The sequence below is a fragment of the Condylostylus longicornis genome, unplaced genomic scaffold, assembly GCF_029603195.1.
Source record: "Condylostylus longicornis isolate FDR11 unplaced genomic scaffold, ASM2960319v2 ptg000010l, whole genome shotgun sequence".
Lineage (NCBI taxonomy): Eukaryota > Metazoa > Arthropoda > Insecta > Diptera > Dolichopodidae > Condylostylus > Condylostylus longicornis.
Window position 1 is genome coordinate 15268941 of NW_026577979.1, and position 25723 is coordinate 15294663.

At 25.9% G+C, this 25723-nt stretch overlaps 1 protein-coding gene across 8 annotated transcripts in view; it reads right to left on the reverse strand.

Moving 5' to 3' along the window:
* LOC129618696 (cytosolic purine 5'-nucleotidase) overlaps positions 1-16729 on the reverse strand; it is a 120877-nt gene extending 104148 nt beyond the window's left edge. Inside the window, exons 1-3 of one of the 8 annotated variants that reach the window (XM_055533616.1) lie at positions 16530-16729; positions 9974-10287; positions 6424-6536 (exon numbers count right to left, since the gene is read on the reverse strand). In XM_055533616.1, the coding sequence (XP_055389591.1) occupies positions 6424-6536; positions 9974-10009 (149 nt within the window). In that variant the 5' untranslated portion in view covers positions 10010-10287; positions 16530-16729. Of the gene's footprint in view, positions 1-6423; positions 6537-8835; positions 8950-9973; positions 10377-16360 lie in introns of those variants that run through there. The other 7 variants (XM_055533614.1, XM_055533613.1, XM_055533619.1 and 4 more) reach the window with 7 other exon arrangements.
* Positions 16730-25723: the final 8994 nt, after the last annotated feature.

Consider the following 25723-nt stretch of genomic DNA (forward strand, 5'->3'; position numbering starts at 1 on the left):
GCCAAATTTCATGAATTTCACAGTATTATTTTTCAATAAGATAATAAGAAACAATAATGTGCCTACTTTATCTGATTTTAGTCTTCATAAGTGTCATAAAAATAAAAATTTTAAAAGATTGGATCAATCGTTAAACATTTTATAATGGAAAGTCCGAATTAACTAATAAATTATTTTTAAAATGATATTTGAAAATGAATTTTACCTTAATATTTAATTATTAAAAAAATTAAATTTTGTTATGGTACGTCAATAGTTTCGATGACTAAAGTTGGTTGAAGTTTTTGCGTAAAGTTTACATCAAAGCGAAAAATTTTTTATATAAAAATTTATAGTGGAATGTTTTCAAGTTTCGATTTGTTTGAAGCACAATATTCGCTTGGAGGGTTTGAATTTTCAAATGTATTGCGAACAAAATATTTTACATATTTTAATTCAAATATTTTTTTATACAACGTTTAAAACTTTGATATCAATTAATAATTATAAATGAGAAATATTCTCGTTACTCTTAAATTGAACAGGAGAACTTAATTCTTGTGGAACTGATAAATTTCCACGCTTTTTACTATTATTTAAAAAAAAAATAAAAATAAATGTTTCATATTTTCGGCATTTCCATCTACTCAACCCTAAGTTATAGACTTCTAAGCAATTATCTGCCTAACCGTCAGTTTAATAGTTTCCGCCTAACCGTAAAATTGAGTAAATAGAATATTAAATCGTACAATTTTAAACATATTATGCATAAAACGAAGAGGTTAAAAAAAAAATCACTTAAATTGAATAATTTCAACAAAGTGTTACATTATACAGATTATAGCCCTGAAATATGCAATGTTTCATTTTTTGACAGATAATTTTATGAAGCTTAAGCTTTGAGTACAATTCGTTGCCATAGAATAAATGAGACCTATGGCACACAAAATGATATTAGGATACTAGAAAATAAAAAATAATTGGGAAGTTTCTTATTTTTCTCTCTTTTCAAAGAACAAACTGTCAAACGTCAAGCGAGGAATTTATAATAGGAAACAATTGTCTCTTTCAATTATTCATGCTTTAATTAATAATGAAGTGAACATCTCTTTGATTCTTCAAATGTCGATTGACTCTTCTTCAATTTTAATCAAATCTAATTTATCTATCTTGTGTGGCTGGTTTTCTTCCTTACGCTTTTAAAAGGAAATGCGCTTCTTCTGAAACAATAAAATAATATAACACTTGCTTTATATTGATGATGATTTCAATGTTTTCCACGAAGAAACAAATAAAACACAAAAAAAAAGAAAAATAGATTTTCACCGTATGACTGGAAAAACATTTTGTTGTTTGTATGTATTCATGTGGTGTATATACGTTATGTATTATTTTGTACACTCAAACATACAAGATTAATTGAGATAAATTTTTTTTATATAAATTTTATATCTCTTTTTAGTTCAATCAAATATTTTGAATTTTATTTGACATACACTATACATATACGTTTATACATATATTATTATATATACATCTAAGCATATGCATGAGGCTTGGATTCATGTGTGTAGGTGAAAATTTGCAACGTATTTTAATCATTATTACTGTAGTGAAATAAATTTTTTTTTTACTCGTAATAGAAATTTTTGGTTTTATTTTTTTCTTGTTTGTTTATAAAAATTTATAAAAGAAAGTCATAAAATATTTTATGAAATGGGAACATTGGCATTGACATTCGAATGACTGCTAGGAATTTTAATGTCAATGACAGTAGGCAAATAATTTTTCATTTTTTGCTCTTGTTTTTCAATTGTCTTTATTTTTCATAAAAAGAGAAGAATGTTACATATGTGGTTTCTTTTACTCTAGTTGAAAAAACAATATTAAAAGACTTGTGCTTTTACGGTTACAAGTTTGAGGTTCGACAATGTGTTTATTTTTTCTTTAATTTGCAAAGAGATGAAAATAAATTCGAGTATATAAAGAAAAAAGGATTAATTCTACCGCCAATGAATGGCCAAATTTATTTATATAGGCACGTTAGCACGTAACACAATGACGTAAGGTGGTTTATGCGCGCATATTTAAAATATTGTTTACATACTAAATATTTACACAATGTTTTCGCAATATTAAGTGTACAGATGTGAGATTTTTTTTAGAAATTGCTTTGATTTTTATTATAAGAGTCTATGTAGGTTAAGACACTCATTATTATACGATAGCAAAATCTCGATTAATGTATTTGCCGCAAAGTGAATATTTCAAATCTTTTTCAATGGATTTTGTTGGGTAAACCTGAAAGTTATTTTACGATTTTAAAAAGCATTCAAAGCCAAGATTTAGTATATGAAGAAAGTTAGAATACTTAACATCTTTATACATAAATTCGAAAATAGTCGTTTTAATTAAAATTTTAAAATATATTTCATTTGAATCAATTTCAATGACAAATCGAGAAATTTAACTTAAGGGATTTTTTTTGGAGCCACAGAAATCACAACCTAGAATTGTAAATCTACTCAATCTTTGTAATAAAATTTGGTTAGAAATCAGCGAATTCATTAAAAATACAGCTTGATTTTTTATTAATAACCAAAATTTTAAGAATTTTTGGTTTACAAACGATTCATTTTATCACTACCAAAGCGGCAAACAACAAAATTTATTTCAATTCGAATGAATGGTAAATGATATATGGATGATTTCGAAAATTTAATTCACTTTAAAAAAAATGCCAACAAAGCTGATAAAAAATTTTAAAATTTAAAAAAAACTTAAAAAAAAGAAAGTTGATTAAAACTCTGAAAGAGTGGGAAGCCCATTCATTGACAAGGAACATTGCCTGTCTAACTGCAGTCTACAAAAGACACTGGTCGTTGGGGGAGTGTGCTCTTAGACTTGGATTTCCCTTCAACACAACGTGTCGCAAGTGCTGGGAAATTGACAAGAAGATCATTTTTCACTATCTCTGCGAGTATCCGGCTCTGGGCGGAGCCAAACTGGCCACATGGGGTATAGCTTATGTCACGGAACTGGATGAAATATCGAAAATTAGCATCGGAGATTTAGATAGAATCCTCAAGAGAACCGGGAGCCGGCTAAGATAGGCCAGCTATAATCGTAGACTCAAAGATAACCTGGTGATTTGCATAGTGATATAGCATTTATTTTTTAGTGATATAACATTTATTGTTAAACATTTACATAATTAGCATTTGTGCTAATTGGAATGCGGTGGACATGCTGCAACTGTCGCGTAAACCAATCAACAAATCTCTGTAAATTCGATTTAGTTAATAACTCTTTGAAAATATTTGAAAAAATGACTATAAATGTTTAAAATCCAAACTCGAAATTGCAAATTCTTGCGTACGTACTTTTGCTTAAATTTAATTACTAATGATCTAATTAATTACAATACAAAGCTGGCAAGAAAAAATTTGCAAATATTTTAATTAAAAAAATTAATCAATCAAATAATTTAAGTAATACACTAATGACGCACGTCATGTTATTACAATTTTATATGGGCACAAAGAACCTTGTTGATAAAATTACAAATTTTTTATTATACCCCTAAAATTAGGTCAATTCAAACATACACATTTAGTACTACGACAATATTTTTGCTTCCATATATTCTTAAACTTATAATTTTCAAAATTTAAAGTAAGCTTTAAATTCCTATAATGCGATAGATAAGTGCTAAAGTCAATTCGATGAACTGAAAATTAGGAACAAACAAAAGATTACAATTAAAAAATTATTATTAAATTAAGCTTAGAGTTCTCCGGATTCTGATAACCCCCCATCAGCGAATTATAATATTAAAAATAATTATTGTTTACCCCCAATATAGAAGAGTAAAAAAATATATATAAAATTTAATCTTAAGTATTCTAAAATATTGCTTAAATGAGATTAAATATTATTCCATAAAATAGCCCTTGCAATTTTTAATAATTTATTTTATTTTATTTATTGATAATTTGAAAGTAATTTTAAAATTAATTTTTAAAAAATTTTAAAATAATTTGTTTACAAGTAATTTATATGAAGAGTATGTATGGTGTGATTTAAGACGTCAAAATATTAAATACATTTATTTATACATATGAATATTGGTAGCTATGTATTTATTGATAATCTTAGTGCAGTATACTTAGTACAGATTGGAATGCTTAAAAAACAGGGTGTTGTTTTAGTAACATTAAGATTATGTATATGGATTCAAACATAGTTGCCTGTACCATAGAATGATTCGCCGTATCATATAAAGCCAAGCTAAAAATTCTAGTTTTTTTAGAGCCTCCTTCACTAATAAACGTGATAACTACGTTCGTGTGTTAAAATTATCTTAAAAATGAGAAATCTTTTAGCATTTTAATTAACAAATTCACTTTCTCCTATTAATAGGGTTTATTTTTATTTTCAATTTAAACAAAGCTTACGTTTTATACAATAAATTAATATAATATTTTGATTGAATTATTTTGAATTGTAAATTTAATCAAATTAAAATGCTATCGAAACTGTCAATCAAAAAATAAAATCCAATTAAAAGTGTGATAAGTTAATTTAGGTTTCGATTGCGGTTAAAGTGATTGGCAGTTTAAATTGAGAATAATTGCTTTTTGACAGTAAAATAAGTCACAATTAATAATTTACATAAAAAAATTACAAAATATATAAAAAATATAATTGTTATGAAAGATCTTTTTGTAATTTGATGCTCTGACGATGAGACAAAATCAACAAATTGACTAATGTTTATTCAATTCCAAGTAATAAATTCAAAATAAAACAGCTGCTCTTGTACAACTTTAAATAATTTGTGTTTTAATTAAAAATCAGCACCCTATAACGTATACAAAAAGAAAATTCAATTTTATAGAAGCTGACGCAATCTTAATCGATTATTAAAATAGCATAAATAATTATAATGCATGTGAAAAGAAATGATATTTAAAATTAAAGCAAACACAAAAAAAAGAAAAATAATTACTTTAAAAATGTGTCGACTGGACGCAGCTATCTCTCTAGCTATTTTTTTTTTTTGGATTTGCATGATCAAACAAATAAAATAAATTTTAACAGTTTTTTAGAAAGACTGTAATTAAATTGAAATCCCTGTCAATGACCTTTTCTTTAATATTGCGGCTGCCGCTTAACGCCTTTCAAACCCTTATTCGGACCCAAGACTTCGTTCGGGGATATTTTTTTTTTAAAAATTCAAAGACAAAATTTGTAAAGTTTTTGAAGGCTTTTTCTGTAATATGCCACACTATCTGATTACAATAACTTTTCCCATTTTCTCAGGCGGCCCTAATAAGATCCATTTTCTGAAGAGTTTTTTAGTAGAAGTTGTAGTATAAAATTATTGTTGTTCTCATATACTTATATGCAGAAAGAATTGGTAAGTTAATGAATAAAATCAGTAAAGCAACAAATTTTCTTTAGTGAACACTTAGTGAAGTAGCATTTAGTTCAATATTCCAATTTATTTTAAATTTAATAAAAAAAAAATCCAAAAATAATTGCAAAAATCTGCAAATTTCCTATTTTAACGTAATTAGTGTGGTGTGACGTATACTGACATTATTTCAATATTTTATTCAACAAAGTGATGAATAAATTTTTAATCACTAATTCTCTATTAATAACGCGATTTATGAAAAAAAAAATAATAAAAACGCGAGTAACTATGAAAGCTTCAGTGAACATTTCGGTTAACTCCAACTCTTCAAAAAATTTAAACTGATAAAATACATGACATTAGGCCAAAAATTTTCTTTAGTGGATTAATTAAAGGATTAAGATTTTTCAATAACAAATACATAATTTGTATCAGAAGCAATTTTTATCAATTTCGTGTTCGAATTTTAATCGTTTCAATAATTCAACTCAAATCTGATAGAAAGCTCTGTCGTCTTATCAGAATTATTTTTTTAAATTGATTAATATAAAATAAATAAAGTTTTTTATGACTAATAGCTTAAATTAATATGACAAGAAAAAACTTCAATAAAAAATAATTTTCACTTGTAAAACCGATTATTTCTCTAAGTAAATAATTTATAACAATTATTTTTTGGCTATTTTATTTCTTAATCATTTTAAAAATTATGAACGAAAGTTAAATCAGAATTTCTGTATTCTACAATATTTGTTCAACATTTTCTTAAGGACCGAGTTACGCGAAATGCGCACTGAACAATATTAAATTGCAATATTGCATTCTTATCTAATTTTAGATAATATTACAGTTTCATCCTGTTATATACGATTTGAAAAATTTTTTACTTAATCTAAAAATAAACTTATCTGTACATTTAAATATGAATATTTAACAATTTAAAAAGTAATTATTGTTAATCTCTTCACAGAACCCAAAAATAATTTTATTTATTTTAAATAATTTAATTTTTTTTCACTTACCTATGCTCCGCTTTACGATAATATTTCTTTACTGGTCTATCATCCAAATTTGCTATAGTTGGATCAGCCATTTCAAATGATTGATTATTCACACTGAAATTACTAAAGGTACACTGTTATTCCGAGGAGAATTGTGAAAGAAAAAACAAAAGAAAATAAAAACAAAATACAGAGAATTAATTAGATTGAAATATTCAGAGAAAACAATTAAAAAAATTATTAAATATTAATTAAAAAAAAAAGGCAACATCAACTAGGAAACAAAAACAAAATGTATAAGCAATGGAAATTAATTTAATTAAAAGGTTTAAGTAAAAAATGCATAATTACTTAATAATAAAATGAATTCTTTCACATTAAATATGTATATATGTATATGCTTATATAGTAAATGAATTATTCAACAAATTACAATAAAAACTAATTATTTAAGCATAAAATTTCGAATATGAATTCAAATTAACATCAAAAATTTAGTTACAAAATGCATAATTAGAGTTTTGTCTTCATTTATGTAAACTGTTTGTCAAATTAAAATTTTTAAATGTCAAAATTATTAACAAAGTCATAAATTATTGACTACAAACACATACTTTTTACAAATAAAACCATATACATTTGACAGATTAAAGACGTAAGTCCCAACACAAATCATAAACACAAACTCTAAACACAAACTCTAAGTTACTAAATTTACTGTCCTACAGTACCAGGTTTTTGTATGCACTTGTATTAACTAAACAATAATTAATTTTAGCACCATATGCAATTTTAATAACAAAATCTCAGTGGTGAAAATCTCACAAAACGAGAATAGATAATGTTGAGAGGGCCAACTCTGTCTCTTCTTGTAAACAACATCTTGCTTTTCATACAATATGTAAGTATAGTGTCATTTTATACTTACATGAATGACAGTTAATACATAAACTCATAACGTTTATTCATCTCAAAGACATTTATTCAAAAAAATGGCCATTTTATCAAATTTATTTTTGCAAAATTTCAGTATTTTATCTAACCTAACAGCATTAGAAACATGTTTGCTTTTTCAAAACTTCGAGACCATAGCTTCTATAATTGCTAAAATATTGCCTTATAACTTCCAAAGCTGTATAGCAGCTACCCGAACCACTGCGCCGATCACATCTGATTAAAAAAGGGATCTTGTATTTACTTTAAACCAAAATTTACCGATTTATTTCAGTTAACTCAACTTAGTTTATAAGTCATCTTTTAACTTTCGTAGCTCAATTAAACCGGACGGACAAACATGACTAAAACAAATGAGAATTCGACGCTGATCAAAAACATACACTTGAGGGTATGTCTCTGATCGTTTTTTCTAAGCGTAACAAAAGGAGTAAAAAATTTTAAAATATCCAGTACGGATGGAAAAGGCAACAAGGTTCAAAAGAATACGATAATTATAAATGGAATGTTCACAAGTACATTTCAGGTATCAGACTTGAAGCTCCAGTGTTAATCACCTTCCAACTAGTTGTGTTTATAATATTGCATAGCTAAACGTGTCTGTTACTTATTTTTTCAAAATTTTAATGGAACGTAAATTTCTTTAGAAAATCTAAATCTAACATTACAACGATCTTCGAATCCGGTAGTACTGACACACGTGCTTTGTTTTAACACGTTCCCTGTCCCAATACAAAAATGCAAAATTTAAAAAATATTTTTTCGTATGTCCCGGCGTTTCAGGAACGTATCAGTGCTTATCCATCGCACATTTCCTGAACCATATGTGGCTCAGCGGTAAGGGAACGTGTTCAGGTAGATGTATTATTAAAAACTTTGACCTGTGAATGCGGCCTAATTATTCGAAGTGTTCAAGAAGAGCCGCGGATGAAATTAAAACTCTTAATTTTTAATCAAACACAGGTTGCGAGTTATAGGGACAAATCCTACATCTAAAGAAAAATAAAAGCTTTCACCTGATAGAAAAACCTCGAAACTCAAAAACGTAATGAAATTATGCCATTTGACACAATGTTTCACATCAAACACTTATGCTTTTTGTGTTATGTGAACCCTTATCGACATGTGGGAATTTGTAAATTTTCCCACCGTTGGTGTGGTACTCATAACATATACACACATGCTTATTTGTATCGATAATTTCTATACCATTCTTTTCTTGGAAACTCTTTTAAATGTGACTCACATTTGTTCTTAAATTTTCGAAATCACAATCATTTAAACAGTAAATCTATACAAATAGAACACGAGGAACAGTAATTCTAAAGAAAATTTAATTTCCTAATTAGCATTTAATAATGTTAAAATTATCAATAAGTTAATTAAATTAAAAAAAAATACCATAAAATACTTACAGAGTCTAAAGTACAGGGGGAAGCAATAAATATGTTTTAAAAAAGAAGACAAAAAAAAAATTACTCTATAATTTCGATAAAAGTAAGCATTTGACTTTATGCGCTCCATGCTTAACTTTGCAAATCCTTTCATTCTTGATTTATTAAAAGCATACCAGCTTTTTTATCAAATTTCTGCGACTGGTACAAATTTTTTTTTAATTTTTGTTTTGCTTTAGCTTGGCTCAAACTTATGCTCTTTCGAGCTCACTAAAAATCTATTTAAATTTTGTGTTTTATTTTTAGATTTTGACCTTCCGTATAAAAATGTTGCTATATTAAATAAACATGGATACTTACAAAAGTAAATAAAGTTAACAAGTAATAAATAACATAGATTCTAAAACTAAGACAAGTTCCATACTTCGCTGCTTTCAAAGTGTAAATTATTTTCGTATCATTATAATTTTAAGTCAAGTAATACTACAGTATACAACAGTTCTTGCTGAAAACCCTATTAATTTGAACTTCTGTTTCTCGAAACCCTGTTAATCGATCTTGTGCTTCTTATATTCAAATTTTCTATAAATATTTAGAACTTATGACTAGTTTCTATTCTAAATGATTTTAGTTATGAAGCTTTACACTTTATAAAACATTATTTTAATAGTATTGTCAGTTCAAAAACATTTAAATTTTAAGTATAACTATTATTATAGAATCTTCCAACACCAAAAGTAATTTCTCTTTAAATTAAACCCTATAAATTTTCAATTCAAACTAAAAAGCATAACTAATTAATTAAACCAATTAAATATTAAATGATTATTGATGATTGCCATTCACAATGCTGCAAGCACAACGATTATTCGTCAACTATCAATTTCTTTTTTCAAATTTAAAAATAGATTTTGAAATTCCGTGCATTTATGGATAGAAATGGAAATGATAAGTGCTTGCACTACCTTATAGTTAAGAAGAAACTGGAAATAATTACTTACTTACATTTTAAAGTAAGTGTGCTCATGTATAACAAACCGAGCAATTTAATTTGTTCGTTTATTTGCTTTTTTTTTTGATGAAAAAATTCGAGCTATTTTAGAATTTTGCGGGTAAAGAATGAATAAACATGCAATTTGTAAAACAACTAACTATATGTATATATATATTTTTTATGTATATGTATGTATATACAATTTTTCAATATATTCCAATGTACTTACTGTATTACAATCTCCAAAGAAACGTACTTTAGCCATCTTTTTAATTTAACTTTTAAATTATATTTTTTTTTGAATTAAGTATCTAAATACGATAATATTCGATTTTTCTATTAATTTTTAAGTACGTAATTATTAAGATAATAACAAAGTCGTTTGAAAATAGTTACTGTGATTATATTTTAGAAAAGAAATAAAATTATAAAAACTTTAATATTGTTGGCCGCTTTCTAAGTACCAGATGTATGTCTATGACCTTTTATTTATGTATTGTGAATTTTTGAAAAACTTTTTAATAATATGAAAACTTCTAATAACTATAAAATGAAAAAAAAACAATCAATATTTTTAAGTATTGAAAACTTTATTAAATAAATTTTTAATAATAAAATAAAAATCAGCAAAAATTTTTCCTCGCACAAAAGTAAATTTATTTTAGAAAATCACTTCAAATCTAAAATATGATACAGACTTTACTAATGACTTGTGAAATTTTCTATTTTAAAAATTAAATTTTAATTTTGTGAATAAAATAAAGTTATAAAATTAAGTTTTTTATACAGGGGGTTCAATTTTATTTCATAATATTCAATATAAGTACACTAAATTAGCAAGACATGACGGTAATTTTTGTCAAATTCCTAAATTTTACAAGAGATCAAAAATATTGTGATAAAACAAACCTATCACATAAAAGCCAGTAAAATGTTCAAACTCAATTTTCATATTGCCAATTAATAATAACATAATTTCTGATTTTATGTAAGTACATAAGAATAATTATAATAAGCGGAAGAATAAAAACCATTTCAATTATGTATTTCAAAATAAATATTTGAAAATTTTGCAAAAGTTTCAACGAAAAATACATTTTCTATATTACAAAGGTGTGGTTAACTCTAGATTCTAAAAATCATTTACAGAAACTAATTTGGAACTGCTATGTTAGAAACTCGGAATACTAAAGTTAAAAATGGAGCAGAAGCAAAAAATTTTAAACGTAAGGAAAACTCATTCTAAAACACACGAAAATACGGTATGTAACTAATTCAGTTGATTTTTAATTCATGATTATTAATATATCAATTTTTGAAAATGTATTTCATCTTTTATAATTCCTCAAGCTAGTTAAAACAGAAAATTATTTAATAAATGCTGCTCCTTCTTACATTCCCTGGTAAATTTTTAAATCTATTCACATTAATATTCTTTACAGTACATAAATGCATCTATTATATCTCTAAATTTCTGAGCCTGGAATTAGTAAAATTACTGAAATTACTTTTAAGTAACAAACAAATTAATTAATAATTACTTATGGGTTCATAGATAAGCAAAAATTTTAAGGAATCCAGTAATTCAGAAATTTCAACAAGTATGAAATATATATGAAAATATAAGCAATACCATTCTAGCAGATTAGATTAATTTTTAACACAGTGGTTTTAGTATTTCATATTTGAAAGACCAATAAGTATTTCTTATGTGATATTATTTGAAAGACAAAACTAATCTAGTACACATTTTGTGATTGATGAGAAAACCATATTCGTACTATCATAGTATTATAAACGACACATCCTGTACATAGGAAATATAAAGCTAAAGACGAATTTTCTTATCATCAAGATTAAAACATAACATTTGATAAGATTAAGTAATCAAATTGAATGCATAGAGCAAAATAAGTATTTACATATAAATAACGTATACTTAGAGCTTATAGAGAGAATAAGAAAAAAAAAGTAAATACTTACACAGTACTTACTAAAAGTGTGATATTTATAGAATCATACTACTTTAATAATTTGATAGTTAGGTAGGTACCTATATTAAAACAATTTTAATGATACACAATATACGACCGGAATAGTTCCCATAAAATATTTGACTACGCCGAACTATCGAACGTATTTACTAATTTCATGTCTTAGATACAAAAAACGATTGGGGAAAATGAATTTCTAAATCATCTTCTTACAAGGTATTCCCGTAAATATATTAAAAATACCAAAATATATTTATGTACATATGTATGTACTAATAAGAATACTTAGAATTCAAAAAATTTACCTGGGAAATAAATACACTCCGTCAGCCGTGGGGCCGGAATTTTAAATTATGCAAACACTTTATTTCATTTATTGCTCTTGCATTTTTGAGCTAAATAATAATCTCCCAAAAATTTTTGGTCACAAAATTCTTGATATTATGTAATGAAAAAACATACATACATACATATGTACAAACGAAACTTAGATCAAAACTGAAATTTAATTGTACTTAACGTTGTACTTAATGTACTTAAAATATAGCAAATAAGTTACCTCAGAACCTTTTGCAAATTGAAAATATTAAATTGTTCTTAAATTTCAGAAATATCTTGTTTATTCTAAATTTAAAAAATAGAACGTCTGTTTCTATTTATGTATGTATATATAAATATCTAAAGCCGCCAATTTGATGTATTTAACTATAAAACTTTAATTGCTGAAGAAAGATTACTTTCAGATTAATGCTTTTGTTTTGGCATTTACATAAAAACCATAGAGTAACAAAAAGGAGATATGCACACATTTATTTGAATAGATTCCAATTTCAAAAGTTATCACGTTAGATCAAAAATTCTCTAAATCGTTTTTGTAGCAAATACGCATTTATTGAGGTTTCGTAATAGCTTCGACAAAACTGTTGCATCAATACAAATCGATTTTTTTAATTAAAAATTACAATTAGTTTGTAAGAAACTAATACAAAAATTTAATTTTTAAGTTTATTAAACTTAAGAAGAATAAAATTTCTGTAGAAACTCCTAAGAAACTTCAATAATATCAGGAACGTCACAATTGTCATAATGCTGTTACAAAATTCAGCAATTACAATAAGCTGAATTGTGTAATAATACGGTATTACCGCAATTTAGAAGTCAGGAATGCTTTTTCTAAAATTTGCAATACATTCGAATTAGAGTAAAAGCGGCTTTTGGAATGGAAATGTCTACACACATAATTGCAAAATATCAATTTGCATATAAAATGTAACAGCACACGACAAAATGGTAGATGGCAGTCCATCTCTAGACCAACAGAATTCGAATTTTAATTCAATCGTATTCGCATTTATTTATGTTTCGTAATTGCATATTGTTTGGTTCGAAGAAATGTTAATCTTAGTGTTTTCGATTTCGAAACTTTTCGTAATTTGGGATAAAAAATTTAACTGAAGTTATCAAATCGATCTAAATGAAAAACATTCACACACATTTATGTTGTAAAATTCATCTTCTGGCAGGTAGCTACTCAATTTTTTTTACAAACTGATAAAAATTTAATTTGACTTTGATGAAAACTTGATTTCTCAATCAATTGTACAATACTTTCTTAAACAAATATAATGCTTCAATTAAATTCAATATACTCAGTTACAAAATATTGTAAATACAATGACAAAGTAAATTTTCTTCAATATTTATAAAAATATATTAAACATTTACAAAACGGGAAATAAACTGGAGCCACTGTTTTTTGATATCATTTTTATTACATTTCGACTTTTTTTTTTTACTGTAATGTAATTATTACATGTAAACTATTATTGTTTACTGTAGTTATAATAAACGAATCAACATAATGTCAATCAACATATTAGTTTTTTTCATAGAAAAATTTTAACAGATAAATGCAAAAAGCCTGCAGAATACAGAAATAAAACACAAACAAATTTTTAGTTATTCCGGTATGACGTTTTTTTTCTCTCTTTACAGGTATTTTCGCTACTCAATATATACAGAGTACAGATGTATTTTACTTGTATTTCTACATAAATTATTTTATTTTGTTACAGAGCACAACAGCCACGCGGTTTTGCATTTGCGCATTGTTATTATTATTATACAGAAAACAATTTCTGAGGGGAAAATGAAAAGATAACAATTTCAAAAATAGAAAACAGATGTTTCTTGAATTTGTTTTGAAATTTTGTTTTTGTATTTAATGTTGTCGTTTTATGAAATGATTCGTACTGCGTTGTTTTGCTTCTTATAAGGAGAAGAGGTAAGTGTGCTATGTTCGTATTCATAATTATATTGTTGACTCGTTTTGTTTACATTAGTATTCTATTCTTTAGCAGAAAAATGGAGGTATTCAAAATGATATTACAGTTTAATATAAGACTATATGGAAGTAGCATGGTTTGACTTCTTCATTTTGCACACTTTCTTTCAAACAACTTTTTCTGAAGGGATCACAGCGACGATAACATGGAAAAATATAATTTCGCAACATTATAGTGTGAACAATAACTCTAGATATGCAAATTTTAATTTGAAAAAGGAACATGAATGTTTCTTAAATGTCACACAGAATTACGGAAAATTAAAAAAAAAAAAAACAACAATGGATATAAAACTTTATTATTAGTTTTTTTTGTTCGTGTTGCGGTATACTTAAATTGTTATTAACCTCTAAATAAATATTACTAAACTTGAATTTAAATTTAGCTTTAACGAACATCAAGACAAAAAGGTGATAAAATAGTGTCTAAATTATTCTCATCCTTTTATGTTTAATGGATTTTGCATCAAACACGCGAATTGCGTATGATTTTTAAAAATAAATTTATGTCTGTTATGTATTTTTATTATGTATTTTTATGATTTCTCACCGTAAAATTATGTTTGCAACACATAAAATCTTATTAAAATTATTATTAATGGTGATTTCATTGAAATCGATATTATGTAGAGATCTTAACCAATATATTTTTAACACTATAACAACCAACCGGTCAAAATGACAAGTTCTTTTCCGAAAATATAAATAGAAAATTTACAATAAATGTCAGTATTTAAAACTTTAATTTTATATTAAAGTTTCTATAAAGAAATCGAAAGAAGGAAAAAAACGAAGGAATACAAAATGTAATCTGAAAGTGCAGTTAAAATTTCATATTTGCAGATTTCCTTCTTCCATGTAAAAAAAATTAACCAATAAAACTTTGGTCCCAAAGGGCAAAACATAGTCCATTCAACTTGTTTCAATTCCATTTTGGTCCCTAATAATCACAATTCATTTTGGCCCACTTTTTGCGTAATTATTTGTATTTACCCATTTTCTAAATCTTGAAGAAAAATTTAACTTTTCTTTAACTTCGAAAGTTTTTTATATAAAATTTTATTAGCACTGTGTGGAGAAACCTTTAAATTATTCCATATTAGATTCTGGTTTTACTTTATAATTTCCATATTAGATTATGGTTTGACTTCAAAAATACCGAAAAAGTTTTGATGTCAACATTATGTTGTCATTTCTGTTGTAACTTGTATATAACAGACCAACAACGAAATCTTGAAGTTAAATTTAATATGAAATTAGACTATAAATTACGATTTTACTTCTAAAATTCAGCGTATTATTGGGCCACTGATTTTTCCATGAGTGGCAACGCTGCATATCAATATATCACTAATCAAAAATAAGTCATTGACATTGTATTCCAGAATCGAAAAATTTGCATGAATTTAAGAAAAGTTATAATTTTGACTGATTTTATGACACAAGTTAATTTTGTCTTTTCAAAGGAAAGTAGGGCAATAGGAAAATTTAATATAAAAACTTTAACAATTTGGTATGAAAAATAAATTGGAATCAACAATATATAAGATCACTCAAATTAATGCTGCACCAACTGCAATCAAAACCCTATTTGAATGTGACATAAAAGTATGCAAAGGAGAAAAATTGGAACGTATGTATGTACAAAGGTACATACTTATGTATGTATATTGAATAATATAAATATTTTAAAGGCTTTTCAAATATTTTAATCAAAAGAGCCATAATAATTAGTTGAAAAGTGGCAATCTAAAATGTTTTTTGTAATACATAACACCGTACCACCAAACATACCTACATATATTTTAATATGTATATATTATCTACCTACATTATTTTCTAATGCACATTTACTGCGTATACAATATTTACACGCGTTAATAATAAAGTGTAGTAGAGATATTTATGACAAATGCAATTATTTATACTTATGTATGCACGTATAGTTATATTTATGTTCATAAGAGTACATATATGTGTATGCCGCAGTTATAAATAAGCATAATATATAAATATACATATGTATGTGTATGAATATGTGTTGGCGGTGGTTACCGGGTTAAAAATAAAACTAAATTAGCAAAGAATTTCTAATTAAAATATTCGTTCTTATTTTAAAAATAGATTTTAATTTAAATCAAAAAAGAAATTTCAAAGTGTGTATACTTAAAAGTAAATGAACAAAAAAAAAAATAACCACAACGATTAGAAAAGAAGTGAAACGAAGTGTACACACATAAAAAAGACAAAATTAGTCACGAATTATTTTTTTTATTACTCATAAAACACTGAAGGCTAAATATTTTCTTTTTTTTTTAGTACTTTGCAAAAATATTCACACCAAAAAGGCCAATTTTAATTTATTTTTTTAATCACATTAAACTGCTCCCTTTTTATATGTAGTAAGTAGGCCCTGTGTCGCTTTCAAACACAAAAACACAAAATACCTTTTGAGTATCACTTTTTATATTTTTCTTTTAAAATTTTTAAAAAATTGTAGCTAGTAATCTTTCATTAAGTTTATGAATATTGTTAGTTTTATTTTGTTTTTACTTCAATATCAAAAGATAATAAATTATTTTTTTATTTGAATATTATTTTTTTAATAATAAAAAAAAATTATTGAAAATTTTCCAATCACAAAAAAATTCATCCACAATACTAACAGCGAAATGTCAAATTATGACTGGCGTTTTACTTTAATAGAAAAAAATCTGCAAAGAAGAGAAGAGAGAAAATAAAAATTAATGAGAATAACAGAATAATAATAATAATAAGAAGCAAAAATAAAATACATGTGCATATATGAAAGTAGCGATGATTTAAGCAGACTAATATTATTATAAAAAAAGTTTATGTTAATTTGTATTGTTATGTGCATCGTCTGTAAATGTAAAATAAAAATCTCTTATTTTTTTTTACAGAATGCGCAATGAAATTCTGCTTTCAATTGAATAATGTTAATGTTAATCTGCAACTGTTATGTAAATTGTATAATGTGTTCTGTTGTTTTGCTGATTGAATTTTGTTTTGAATATAAGCTGCACATTCAATATAAACGAATATACTACACTTAGGCCTAACTGGCTTTACCTGTAAAACATATAATGAATCAAGACAACAGTTTCATTAAAATAATGTTTATTCAGTGCACTTACATTAACAGCCATATCTAAAGCTGACTGAAAGAAATGCAACCAGCTTTCAGATGTTAACTCTGACGGGAGGCTCAGTGCCGGTGTCGGTCTTGTTGTAGTTGTGGGTATCGGTAGAGTCAGTGGTGTCGGTCTTGTTGTAGTTGTGGGTATCGGTAGAGTCAGTGGTGTCGGTCTTGTTGTAGTTGTGGGTATCGGTAGAGTCAGTGGTGTCGGTCTTGTTGTAGTTGTGGGTATCGGTATAGTCGGTGGTGTCGGTCTTGTTGTAGTTGTGGGTATCGGTAGAGTCAGTGGTGTCGGTCTTGTTGTAGTTGTGGATATCGGTAGAGTCACTGGTGTCGGTCTTGTTGTAGTTGTAGGTATAGGAGGGGCTAACGCCGCTGTCGGTGGGGTCTCTGGCGGTAAGGTTATACTATATAAATACATAAAATTCATTAATTTATTTTCGGTATGTTGAAAATAACATAAACTTACCTGGAGCTTGTCGTATCGTTCCATATATCTGCAAAGGGATCTCTCTCTCTTTGCCTTTGCAGATTTTCGTCTACGTCTATCAAATGATATTTTAGTAGATGGTTTTTTAATGGAATTAGCCTAGCAATACTTTTTCTCCAGTATTTGGAGTGCTTTTCTTTCAAGCAGATCCCACACCAAACAGTGGAGTCGCCCCTCGTCCCAAAGTACTTCCACACCTCCGACTTCTTATAATTACGATCATATAGATCTTGGTTAATCCTAAAAATATATGTTAAATAAATTAATATATAATTTATATATAGAAGTAAAGAAAAATACTTACATTTGTGGCACTTGCATTTCCAGGTGATAGGGAAGTCATGCTAAAGGAAATAAAAAAAAATATAATTGAGTTTTATTTAAATTTAAAATATAAAAATAAAATAATAATTAATTTTCGCACATATCTTTTTGACACGCTTTACCTACCTACCAAAATGCTTATAGGGAAAACTGGCACATAATGCTTATAGGGAATTTTAAAAATTTTTCTTTCTTATGTTGAGACTGGCTTGGGGGGATGCTCCTGTCCCCACTTAGTTCCCTTAGAATCTACAATCTACAATCTATGTTGAGACTTTGAAAGAAAAAGAAATTGAGAAACAGGAAAAATAAAAACAAATTATTAATAATTTACATATGTAGGCACGAGTCAATATATAATAAAGATGAGAAATTTTTAGAAGATGTATAAGTATATGCATATGTATATACTTATAGATCAGAAGAAATAAAAATGTAGAACACTTTATAATGTGTTATTAATATATACAAACATATATACATATGTATATACTATTTAGCACACTATAATGAGTGGTTATTCATTTGATGTTTTTTTTTTTTAAATTCAAAGTTAAACGATTTAAATAAAACTCATAAAATTGTATAAGGATTTTAGGATTTTAGGGCACTATTGAAAAAATGAAAAGAATGCATTACTTACCTGTTGAATAGATAGGAGTCCGCACTAAATATTATAAAATGTTTATATGCTTTAATTATTTTATTGTTTATATAAATTTTTTTTTTTTTTTTGTAAAAAGTAGTATTTTTTTTTAATTCTATTTTTTGTTTTAATTTTTTTTCCTTTTTAAAAAATTTTAATTTTTGATATATTTAATATAAAATAATTTGTAAATTTTAATTTAATATAAATTTATTTTGTAAATTTCGGTAATCACACACTATAAATACACCGCTTACTTTAAGGTATTATTGGAAAAGAGGAAGTTTTTTTTTTTGTTTTTATTTACAATAGGCGACAATAGACAAATCAGACAATGCATTCATAAAAAGCGTTCCCATTTGGATAGAAATTGTATCCATTTGGATAAATTTCAGGTTGGATACAAATTTACTAAAATCTGCTAAAATGCCGAAATTGACTAAATTTTAAAATTTTGCTGAAATACGGATAAATTTTTTTTTTCAAACACTAAACAAATATTACAAAACAGTTAAAATGCTGCTAATATTAAATCGCAAGTTGCTATCTTAAATAAATGTTATTTGCTGGCTCTTCGACTCCTTCTATTTTATTCTTCCTTCTATTTGAATCGTCTTTACCGGCATAGCTCAACAACTACAGAACATATATATATACTCGTATGTTTTTCTTACCTTAACTTTTGCATTTAAAATGTAATAAAAGTTGTATGTGATTTCTTAAAGAATTTATTATAAATAACAAAACTCATATGGTGGAATAAAGCAAATTAATATTAATTATGGGTTAATTTGTACAAAATAAGACGACTTAGTATAGTAAGGCTATTTTAAGAGGTTGGATAAATTTTTTTCTCTAAGCTGGATACATTTTGTTTTTACCGAGTGGGAACACTGTTCATAAATCACACGATTAATCAATCACACATGTAATAAGTCAATTCGATAGCTGATTTAATGATTATTTAATATATATGTATGTGACTTTATCTACATACATATTATGTTTTTTCTTTTTTTTTGGCGAGTAATTCGCAAAAAATAGGAATACTTGAAATAATAGGCTTAAAAATACAAGTGTACTTTATTTGCATATTAAGTTAAATAAGTGACATTATGTTAGGTAATTTTGCAAGTTTTTACAAATAAAGGATTTCTATATTTCTAAAAGAATAAATTTTCATTATTTACTATTAAAAAAACATTATTGTATGTTCATGTATTTCTCTCAAAGTTCATTATTGTCCTTACTCATTTTTATTTTGTTTTACTTTTAAAGAAGAAAAGCAAAAAATTCTTTTCCTTATGTGTAATACAATGGAAAATAAAAGATCAATATAACGATAATAAAGTTAATTCTTGAAGAATAATATGAAAAAGTATTTTAACTAATTATACTACAAAGAATTTACCTGTAAATTATAAATGAATTGTAGGTATTTTTCAAAAATATTTTTTTAAAATACTTACTTCTCCAACGTCTAAAATAAGATTCTAAAATAATACATTAGTTCGAGATTAGTTCGAGTATTTCTTTTTTCTTTTTATATGACATTGCTATTATGAATTAGATTATACAATCAATTTCACTCGTACATTCAGTTCACATTCATATTAGTTTGCCACTGAATACAGTTGCCACTGAATACATACGATACATACTCACCTCAAATAATCAAATACTCTCTGTCTCCATCTATATACCGACTGTACATACTTACTTATGCTCTCGATTTTAATTTTTTCCTTTGTTTATTCAACCAACAGCAGCGTCTAATTCACTTATTTTATTCTAATGAGAAGAAAGTGCTAAAAATGAGAGAATGGGAAAGTGATCAAGGCAAAACAACTTTTGATAATTTTTTTGTATGAAAATGGCTTTATGTTAGAAAAAGTTCGTGAGCTTTGTAATGTTGAATGTTATGTTTCTAAATTAAATGAGTACTCAATGAATATACTCTGTTAGTGTTATTTTGCCACATCTGTTAGGCCTAAGTGTAGTATATTCGAATAAACTGCATGGGAACATAAATCATAAACCTGGGCTGTTATTTCGCGAGATTCTATTGTATACGTGTTTTATTTTATACATAGGAGTTAGGCGTTTTAGATGTCGAACAGACGTACACAAAAAACTGTGCAATTGTACTGAAGAATACTTTATTGAAGTATTACATCATAAAAATAGTGAGTCCATAAAAAATAGTGGTATATAAAAATATATTTTAAAAAATTAATGTAAAAAATAGAAAAAATAAGAGAATTGAAAAATTTTTAAATCTGTTGAAATATTTTCAAAAACTACTAAATAAATAAGTCAAAAAAATTTTGACAATTTGTTATGTTCAGAATTTATTCGATGATGTTAGCAGTGTTCCCACTCGGTAAAAACAAAATGTATCCGATTTCGAGAAAAAAATGTATGCAAAATGAATCCAGCCTCTCAAAGTAAAATTATTATGCTAAGTCGTCTTATTTTGTACAAATTAACTTTTAATTAACATTAATTTGCCTTAACTAACAAGTTGATTTTTGTTATTTATAGTAAATTCTTAAAGAAATCACATACAACTTCTATTACATTTTAAATGTAAAAATTAAATATATTATTATATGTCAGAAAACATATATTATGTTTTGTAACTGTTAAACTTTTGCGGTAAAGACGATTCACCATGAAAACGGAAAAAATTTAGAAAGTATGTACGCATTAGCTGCACATTCTATTACACCTAACTTACACCAAAATATTTCTGGTGCATTCTTGTCTAAACGTTCTAGATTTATATACAAAAAGAGGCAGTACTCATTTAATAAAGTATCTTACTTTCTTTTAATAAATTCAGAAATCTGCTTCGCAATTTCGCGGTATCCATATTTTTTTCCATTCGTGTCTATTTCAGCTAGTTTTAATTTTTTGTTAATGTTTTTGGTTAATACCAAATTTTTAAAAGGCAAATTATCTACTTAAAAGAATAAACAAACATTTTTTGTTAATTAGTATTGCGGTGCTTTTTAGATATATGCAATTAATGTTGAAACTCAGTTTACTTGACGATCTTAATTTTACGATTTCCTTTTTTTTTGTGAAAGGTGTGCTAAAAATAAAGGGGTACAAGTTATAAATTACATTCAAATGAGTGGTTATTTCGTTGTTTGGTCAACAGTTTTAAAATACGACAATATTTGATACTAAAGTTCAAATATTATACATTACTTCGACAATACTCATTGTATAGGTAATAATTTTAAATATGAGGAATATGAATGCCATATTTTTATGGATTAATTAAAAGATTAAGTATTAGAAAATAAGAGTTAAAAAGTACAATATTGTAACACTAATATTCTACATAGAAGAACAAGTAAAGTATTAACAAAACATTCGAATTTTAATAAATTCAATTATTAATTTTTATTGTTATTTACCGTTTTATAAAAAATCGTTAAAATATTGTGTAAATTTTGCAATAAAAGAAAGTTGGTTTTATTTTCATTTTATCAAACATGATTGTTAATTATTATGTACTACTACCGACGTATGATTAAACATTGTGGCATATACAGCAAGCAAATTGTACGTACGTAAGTTTTAAGGAAAACTTTTATAAATGAAATATGTACATGATAGTGTAATTATGAATATTGTGACTTGAAGAATTCAAACTTGTTTTTACAACATAATATCAACATGTATAACAATTTGTATGAATAATTAAATTACTTAAAATTTCTGTTATCAATCATAATAATTATAAAAAAGAAAAATATGTTTTAAAAAATAATTTTTAATATTTTCTTTGCGTAAGAATTAACCCTTCCATTTGGAATCAAAGTAAAATGAATATGAAAATATTTTGTTAGAGCGTTTTTATTACATTAAATTAAAACTTTACATGGAAAGCTTTAGAGTTAATTTAAAGGCTATTGTTGGGAAAAATTAAGAGGAGGGTAAAACCGGAACAATAAATATATTCCAGAATATTATGATTTGACATTTTCATATGAATAGTTGTTTACATATTAACATTATTTCAAACTAAGAAATAACATAGTAACACTATGTGTACACACATGTGTTTATGTTATATTAATGTAAGAAACGATTATACTATTGAATAATAATATTCGCTGGCAAAACTGTGATACCACGTAAGTGCAAATATTTCCAAAAGTACTTTACCAATTTTCTGTTTAGGAAATGTCAAACAATTCATCTTTTAAATTTATGAAAATATGAAATATATTTAAAGAATATGTAATTATTTATTAGTTTTCACTGTTTATACAATATATTATATTGTATTGTAAGGTATACTGCCATTTAAATGTCTGTGTTTACTCAATGACTTTTGATCAACGGAAGATCAACGGTTGACATACATTTCATTGACCTTACAAATAGGCTTTATTCGCGAAGGGAATGAATTATGTCAATGATTGATACAAAAGTCTTCGTATCCTGAAAATCGAATTACATTGTAAGGCCCAGAAAACTGAAATTGTCAATACTTTGTTCCTTTATTTGCAGTTCTGTATTCTATATGAAGCCTTGTACATATTAGGTACTTACATAACTAGTGATGAGCACTATCGAATGTTCGAATATTAAATAGTTTAAATATAAACTATCGAAAATACAAATATTGAATATTTTCCAGTATGGAATATATCGAATGAAAATGACGTTCTTAAATTTCAAGTCATTATTGACTTGTCAAGTGTTCGAATTATTCGATATATAATTCGAATTATGCGATAGTTCCTCTCACAATACATTTGTGTATAGTATCACACAATACATACAACTCATTTTGATCATTCCATTTTAAATTTGAACTTGAAATTAGCTTTTTCTATTGATTTAAACAGGTTAAAATAAAGTTAATTATTAAAAACTTAAAAAATTTAATAAAATTTAATCGTTTACATACAAAATTGTTCAAATAATTGATAACAATGAAATCAAAATTTGGCAATAAAATTTTGAAAGAACAAAAGCTTTCTTGCAATAGGTGAAATGTTGGCGTCGAAAAAATATTAATTTAGGAGGATCACGGTGATTTTTCTCCCCTTGGTGCATCAAGAGCATTATAATCCAATAGATTGAAATGAGGACTTTTCAGACATATAAACTTCCACAATTCTACTTAACTATTTTCAATCAATCAAACTTATTTCTATCATTAAACAACTACATACATACATAATTCGGCGGGAGTTTTTCACATGAACTTGTCGAAGTAAATTCATAATTTGGTGCTTTGTGTGAAAAGTAGTGAACTTTGCTGAGTAAGTTGTAATTTATTAATCATTATTTTGTTTTACAATAATTAAATCTAAATTTTAAGGTGTACATTTAAAAGATAACTTGTAATTACATACTATTAGTTTCCCTTTTACAACATCACCTTTCTTATTGGAAAAAAGTATGTATGTATGTACATACTTTTTTACAATATTTTTCATTCAATTGAATTTAAGTAAATAGGTGGGATACAAAATAAGGTCCTGTTATTTATGATTATGCAATTTTATCGGTTGCTGCAGCTCAAAGTTTCAAATATGTATGTATGTATTTCTAGCAATTAAGGCAACCTTGAAAAATCTTGCAATTCCAACCCAATAAGCCGAATACATAATTAGAATATCCCTAAAATAGGTAGGTAGGTACCTATATTTATTACATTTTAGGTGAAAACAAAAAAGACAAGTGATTAGTGAGTTAATTAATCTCGTTTCATTAGATTTATAGACATATGTACATATTTTCCAAAATTAATTTCTGGGACAACAAAAGAATGGATAATTTTCATTAAAAATTATAAGAAATAACAGTTTTTTGTTTTCCTTCACTATATTAAGAAAATTATAAGCATTAAACACAGAGAAAGTAATTAGAATATAATTTATTGAAAATAATATACATATTTATTCTAGTTAGGTATTCATATCAAAAAGTCCAATTTTGATCGTGTTCGAGCTCGTGTCGTACAGCAATAGTTTGTTTCATAAAGTAATATGCTCCAACAGAAGAACTGAGTAATACACTAAGAATTAATATAAGAATATAAGAAACGTTGACCAGAGTTTATGATATGCAATTTACAATTCAGAGAAATAATTCAAAATTAGCAATTTTTTTCGACAGGGGTTTTTTTTTTTTTTTGCTTTAAAATTTTCAATGAATTGTGCTTTCAGTAAATTAAAGTACCAATATTTTAGCTTGCATTTATAAAAATCAAAACCTAGTGATAATTTTAATAAACATTTTTCAAAGATTTTTAATTTTTTCTTTCCTTTTATACATATAAATAATTAGATACGGAATGAGAGATCCCTTTAGCTGTACAAATGTAGTTATTTTGTTTCTCTTAAGGAAAAACAAAAGAATTAATAGTGAGAGCTTCGCTTACTATTGATTCAAGTACTGTACAGTAAACACGCATTAAATGTAGTAGCAACAATAATTAAGTATGCATTACTAAAATTTTTAAATGACCTAAAGCTAGACATCAGGTCTGCAATACAATGTAGGTATTTAAAGTTATTAAAAAAATTTAATTCCCCTTCTAACTATAAGCTTTATCATTTTAATCCCAATCGTGTACTAAATTGTACCAAAAAATAAAATATCAAAGTAAGGTAAACTGAAAAGCTGCATTTAATGGCGATTTAACTTTATCTATAATAATATACATACATAAGTACATTTTTGTGCTGGCTGGTGCATTCGATAACATTTTTTTTTTAGTTATGAGTACGCAATAAATTTAATGAAAATGCGAAAAAAAGCGTATTTTATATAAAAAGTGAACAAAAGCAACGAAATAGAAGTAAAATTTATGTTGCATTTATTGCAGTTTTTGTTTTTGCTGTTATAGGTGGTAACAAAATGTTGTTTTTTGTTTTTAATATTGAAAAGAATGTTATTTATTTATTACTAAGCGTTTTTCTTATGTTGAACATTAATTATTATTATCAGAGAGTTACGAAATTGATTTTATTGATTTTTGTTTTTT